Below are 6,836 nucleotides of genomic sequence, written 5' to 3' on the forward strand. Positions count from 1 at the left end.
TGCTTATCCCTTTTTCCTACTTTTCTGTGTGGGATTTTTGTACCTCTTAGTTCGGATTAAACCCGGTTGATGTGAATTGTAGTGTTTTCCTTTTTGCCTAAAATCTTAACCAATTATTTGTGTTTATGGATTGTTACAATTTATGCTGGGGTTTTTTGTACCACTGTCACGCAACGGCACTGTTATGGATGGTACATGAAATTGTACTATTTTAATCACAGTGGTGCTGCTTTATACCACTTTAGAAACATGGAATTACCATTTCAATTTTGTCCCTTTTACCCAATTTTTACACCATGATTTGGTTTATCTTTTTTCCCAATTTTTACACCATTGATAGTGGTACTAGAAATGAAGAGTATATGTACCACATTAGTTATGATAGTGCAAAAACCCCATGTTATGTACTGCTTTCTAGACATGGTTTGACCCTTTCTATTGTCTTTGGCTGTCAAAGAAGCTACCATGAGTGACTGGGAAGTGACTGAATTAGAAGGGCAACTTGACAAGTTGTACTCAGAGATGTCCGAACTTGCTGGGCAGGGGAAGAAATTGGTAGAAGAAGCAGAACAGGTTAAAGCAATATATGCGGCTAAGCTGAAAGAAGCAAAAAAGGTTAAAGCAGTACATATGGCGAAGCTGGAAGAAGCGAGGGTGTTATGGGTCCGTTTGAGCCAGCTTTTGGATCAGCGTATTGCATGCGTTCAGAGTGAAATTGTTGCTTGTCGTTCATCGCCAGGAATTGCCGGAAATGACACTAATGTTGGGAATGAGCCACCTGTTGAGAGGACTTTCGAGGAGGACATGGGTACTGTTGTGGCTGTTTGTGGTGCTCATGATGTTAATGGTGATGAGGAGATGGGAGACCAGAACCAGGAGGGCATTGTTGAGGATGAGGATGAAAATGATGAGGATGACGACGATGAGGAGGACGATGATGAGGATGACTAGTTTCGTGTTATTATGATGGTCGTAGTTAAATTAGTATTGTAACGTGGTACGTTAGTTGAATTGGTGTGGCCGTGTTGATACCCAGTGATGTTTTAAAAACATTAAAGTCTACGATAGTGGTACATTTTTCGTTTCAATTGGTAAAATGGCGTCACAACCTACGTCGAGTTACAAATAACCTGTCGGGTGATGTCGTCGGCCTTGTACGACGCAGGTATTGGTACCACCATTATTATTATGCCACTGAAGAAAACTCTAGTTATAGGAATGGGTTGCGATTACAACATGAATAGTCAAAAAAGGTTTATGTGTCCGAATTAGGACATTATTCAGTTTTCATTGTCCCATACTTACATAACATTGCAAATTCTACTCTTACAATACAAATAAAATTTCGCACAAGGATTAAGCATATCTTAGTGGTACATTTAAAAACGTAAACATGTACCATTAATTATTATATGCATGCGTAAGTGAGAAATGGCAATTGCCAAGAGTATTTGCGCCGGAATCCTAAATATATGCGCTTAACATTCACGTTTATTATTCATCATCATCATTATAACTTCTCCCAACCCATCACTTCCACTCCCCATGCAGACTACTTACATGATCGATCCAAACATTTTATTTACAAAAAATGTAACAATATGATGTATTTAGTTTAATTACTCTAATTGAAATATAGTAAACTAATTGTAATAAGTTTAATCACTGAATTGTATCATCAGAATCATTTGATTCTTTATGTTAATGGTTCGAGCAAAATATTTCCCCGTTTTCAGTACTTGCGATCTTGTCATTGAATTTTTCCTTTTGTCATAGGACAAATTATTCTTTTTGAATTATGTGTTAGATATATTAATAACCTACCCTGTCCATCTACAAATCTTGGAATAGTGGTACGTTTATCGGTTAATAAATGTACCATTAATTATTATGTGCATGGGTAACTTCTAATTGGCAGTTTCCAATAAATCCTTGCCGGATATTTGAATATTTCGAATTAATTCAATGAACTGCCATCATCATCAAAACTCCCAACCCACTACATCCGACCCCATGCATGAAGGAAAACCGTCTTGTGGAAGTCTATCTATATGTCAAACAGTTTTTGCAAAAAACTTAACTTCCTTCTATTTGAACAAAGCGATCTCCCTATGTAAAAAAAAATGGATGTAGAAGCGAAAAGAAAATTCTCACCTTCTATGGTTGACATCCTTCTGCCAGATGTGTTGGCGACCATTCTAAGTTGTGTTGCTAGGTCATCTCCTGCTGATTTATTTCGGTGCAAATTAAGGTACGCTTATACTTGAAAAATGTACTCTGTTATGTTCTCTGTTTCTCATCCTATACACATAGACTGTAGTAATCTAATTTCTGTCGTATAAGTTGATAAAAGTTGTAAAACCCTGCGACTGATAGCCGAAGAAAAGGGGGTCGTTCAACAAATTCACCTCCCCTGGGTTAAAGCACGGATGTCAGGTATAAGTTAAAATAAGGGAAATATGTTCTGAAAAAAGTGCATGCAGAATGAACATCCCGAAGCTCTGCTTGAGTATGGATTTGTACATCTTCTTTTTTTTATTATTGGGAATTTTTTTCATCAGAATTTATGTTTATATTTGTAGACTTCTTGTAACTGTTTTACCATGTCTCTTTACTGTAGCGACAATTCTTCAACTACATGGTGGTCGACGAAGGAGTAGCGACGTTGGTAACAACAACTGAGTTACACAATTCGATGGCAGACTATGTACTAAGCCTCATATACATATACAATGGACAAGAAGAAAGTGGTGTAAGGCTTTTGGAGAAGACTATAAACCGCATCGGATCTGCAGGGATAGTCCAGTGCAGACATAGGTTATGTGAGTTAGCGAGTGACAATTGGATGCGCAATCATATGATTTTTCATTATGATCCAAAGCCGAACATATTCTGCAAACAGAAATTACAGCACGAGAAGAACTTAAACCCATGGGATCACCTTTATGACGAGGATACGGAAAGTACAATAACCTATATGACTTGTAAATGCCTTAGGGAGATAAGCATATTTTATTATCTACTGCAAAGCCGACTTACCGGTCGTGTGCGATGCATATCTGTACCACCCTAGTACTTGTACCACACTAGTTAAGTGATGTAAACGTTCTCCTACGACTCTAGTATTTATACCACCCTTGTTGTTTGTAATTTAATTTCTTTTACAATTGTTCATTCAGGATTTTCAATTGTATTTTAATTATGGGGGTACAGCTGTTGTCTTAGTGGTACCCTGGATCACATAACAAGGCGTACCACAATCTTGACACGTTTGATTGGCAAAAAAGTTTAATAACCTTCTTCGATTATAAGTCAAAATTGAATGACTAAGATTTAGTCACTTAGAGAACTATATTGTTGGTACATGTAGGTGTTGAATGAACCCGCTCATTGTAGTCGAAGGTTTTCAACAATGCTCTACGGTGATCGTAAATATCCTAAGTCCTAAATTACAAATCAGTAAGTTTCTAGTGTACTACTTATTAATTAGTAACTTCACTAGAAATTATTTATTAGTAAGTTGGGTAGGTGGGTGATGTAAACGTTATCCTACGACGGTGGCAATTTTCCACCCTGGTTATTAACAATCCATTTCCTTTTTGTAGCTGTTCATTTCCATATGATCAGAGTTTAGAAAAAACGATTTTGATGGACATTTCGGGTGACAAGAAATATAGTTAACTAATTCTAATACGTTTAGTTACTCGAATGTATCACCATAATCATTTGATTTTTTTGGGTTAATGCTTCGAGCACAAAACGAATTTGTATCAGTAACTATATACTAAAAGACACACAAGCAACGACATGTGTCATCTCCTGCCGTGTTATTTTAACTTTTTTCCTTTAAAAAAACTATTAGTTAAGGTAACAAATAATTTACCAAAATAATATTATGTTTTGTACATATTTTATGTTACAAAAATGGTCAGATTTTTTAAAATAATCTTATATTCTTAAAATAATCTGTGACCTGGTTTAAAACAGACAGAAAAAAGAATGCTCAGATTTTTTTGCCAAATTTTTGTTTCAGTTGTGTATTAGATGCTACAATTTAAAAATGCAAATACCAAATCAACCTATCACATACTTATTTCTAGGCTAATTTATGATTATAATACTTATCAATCAAAAATGTATAACTATATATAACAATAAATCCCTCAAAAAAACTTTTTACCTAGTAATTCCCAAAGACTGAGATTATTTTTCCCATTGGGAAAAAGAATTAAATTTACGTGACAGATATATTAATAAATTTACGGCTTAGATATGTACCATAAATTATAAATCTCCCCTACTATTTCAATTTTCAACCATCATCATCATAACTCCCAAGTCCACTTCATCAAATCCCCGGAATGAAGGTGATCCGTCACTGATAAATCTATTTATATGTCAAACAGTTTTCGGAAAAAATTCACTTCCGTCTGTACGAACAAAGCGATCTCGGATCTGCCAATCTCAAAAAAAATAAAATGGATGTAGAAGCGAATACCGCTACAACCTCTATCGTTGACATCCTTCCGCCAGAAGTGTTGGCAACCATTCTTAGTTGCGTTGCTAAGTCATCTCCTACTGATCTATTTCGGTGCAAATAAAGTTAGGCTTGTACTTGCAACATGTACTCTATTCTCATCATATACACTGAGAATGTAATAATCTAATTTCAGCCGTATCACTTGATAACAGTTGTAAAATCCTGCGACAGATATCCGAAGAAAAGGGGGTCATTCAACAAATTCACCTCCCTTGTATTGAAGCACGAGAGTTGACGCCACACTAAGACGCAGTGGAGAAGTTCTTCGTCAAGTGCGTGGAGAATGAACATCCTGAAGCTCTTCTTGAGTTTGGATTTGTACGTCTCCTTTCTCAATTATTTGAATGTTTATCAATAAATATCTGTTACTCACTATGTGAAACGGTTTTGTTTTCCAAAGTGGTAGTTTTATAAATCAAATGTACCACCAATACTAAAGTGGTATAATTTTATCATCCATTTTCTAAATAATATGTATCACCGCAACTGTAGTGGTAGTTTTCGAATTGTAATTGTTAGAATTTATGTTGCAGACTTATGTCAGTGTTTTATTATTTCTCTTTAATGTAGTGACAATACTTCAACACCATGGTGTTGGACGAAGGATTGACGATGTTGGCAAGAGCAAATGAATTGCACAATTCGACGGCAACATATGTACTAAGCCTGATATACATATACACCGGAGAAGAAGAACCGGGTGTTAAGCTTTTGAAGAAGACTATCAACAGCATCGGATCCGTGGGGATAGTCCAGTGTAGAAGGACGTTACGTGATATGGCGAAATATAATGTGATGCACAATCATATGATTTTACATTATTTGCCAAAACCGAAGATATTCTGCAAACATAAACTAGAGCACGAGAAGAACTTAAACCAATGGGAGCTTCACTATGACGCTGATGCGGAAAGTACAGTAACTTGTATGACTTGTAAATGCGTCAGGGAAATATGCGTATTTAATGAAATACTAATTGGTCAACTCACCGGTCTTGTGTACATATGATCTGTGTTAATGAACTTTCTTTTTCAAACTGGTGGATTATGATTCCTCTAAGTATATACAATGTGCAAATGCTCAGGAATATATATACAGACCCTATGTTGAATATAAAACATTTTTTCTCTCTCACCCGACATAAGATGAAAATGTACACCGTAAGTTACCCGGCATATGATGAAAATGTACACCGTAAGTTACCCATCATAAGCTTTATTTGCCTAGCACTCTAGCAATAGCCGCGTACTAAAGAAAACAAATCAAATGCAGTATATTTAAGACACTGCATAATTAACAGTAGAATAATGGTTAAAATCCCAACACTGTTATTCAATACGCAGAAACAGTCCAAAAGACACTGCATAATTAAGCGAACAATACCAAATTGTTTCTGTTTAGCACAATACCAAAATGATACAGTTAAAGCATTGTTATCAGAAATTCAACAGCTACTTCAGACATAAACGACACAAGGTTTCAAAACACAAATGATATCTTAGTTACCATCATCACCATCATCAAATCTAGTAACACAGTAGTTTGGAAAACCCCCTGACCAACATAACGGACACTAAAAGTATCACCATGCTCAACATCATTGTTCGCCACAAAGTTCTCCCAACCAGAATACAAGAAAAGACCACGACCGTCACTAAGTTTAGAACCTAGCAATTCCACACTCCACGATGGCCCATCCGGTCCACGTCGAACACGAACAGGAGCCGAAAAACCAGCCGCAAAAGACTTCCAACGTCTAGGAAGAGGCTACGCGCAAGGAAAACTGTACAAGCACTAAATTAGTCACACACATATTATTATTCCACGAATAAAGAGACAAACACACATGAGCAAGTTAAACGCAATACCAGGGCATATCTTTGGTGATTCTTATATATAATTATGCATTCCAAAGGATCATGACCACCACCAACCTCATTCTGTTTTTTTGACCTCCTCCGGCACCACCTTCATCCCTCTATTCTAAATGACCTCCTCTAACAACGTCCTCCCTCTGTTGAAGCGCCGCACCGTCTCCGCCATTTCCTCCCGAACGATTACTAAGGAGTTCGTCAATTTCCCGGGCAAGCTCTGCAAAGCGCTGGTGTCATAGCCGATGCAACTAGGCCGTCAAGACCTCCATTTCTTGTACCTTTGCTGTATATGCCTCTATAACTGTATCATATTCTTCTCTCTTGACCTTCCACTGCGCCCCAATTTCAACCAATTCAACGTACACCACTTCAACCTGTGCTTCCAACTCACTGACTTCCCTGTTGTTTGCCATGGCTTCGAT

The 6,836-nt window shown here is 36.9% G+C and overlaps 1 protein-coding gene across 1 annotated transcript; it reads left to right on the plus strand.

Annotated features, from left to right (window-relative positions):
* The first annotated feature begins 465 nt into the window (after window positions 1–465).
* LOC110717217 (46 kDa FK506-binding nuclear protein-like) lies at window positions 466–951 on the plus strand. Its single transcript, XM_021895869.1, has one exon. It carries the CDS (start codon window positions 466–468, stop codon window positions 949–951), a length of 486 nt encoding a protein of 161 aa, XP_021751561.1.
* Window positions 952–6,836: the final 5,885 nt, after the last annotated feature.

Source organism: Chenopodium quinoa, unplaced genomic scaffold (assembly GCF_001683475.1).
Source record: "Chenopodium quinoa cultivar QQ74 unplaced genomic scaffold, ASM168347v1, whole genome shotgun sequence".
Taxonomy (NCBI): Eukaryota; Viridiplantae; Streptophyta; class Magnoliopsida; order Caryophyllales; family Amaranthaceae; genus Chenopodium; species Chenopodium quinoa.

Coding starts and splice junctions, on each gene's coding strand:
- LOC110717217 (XM_021895869.1), top strand. CDS start 466: ATGAGTGACTGGGAAGTGACTGAATTAGAAGGGCAACTTGACAAGTTG.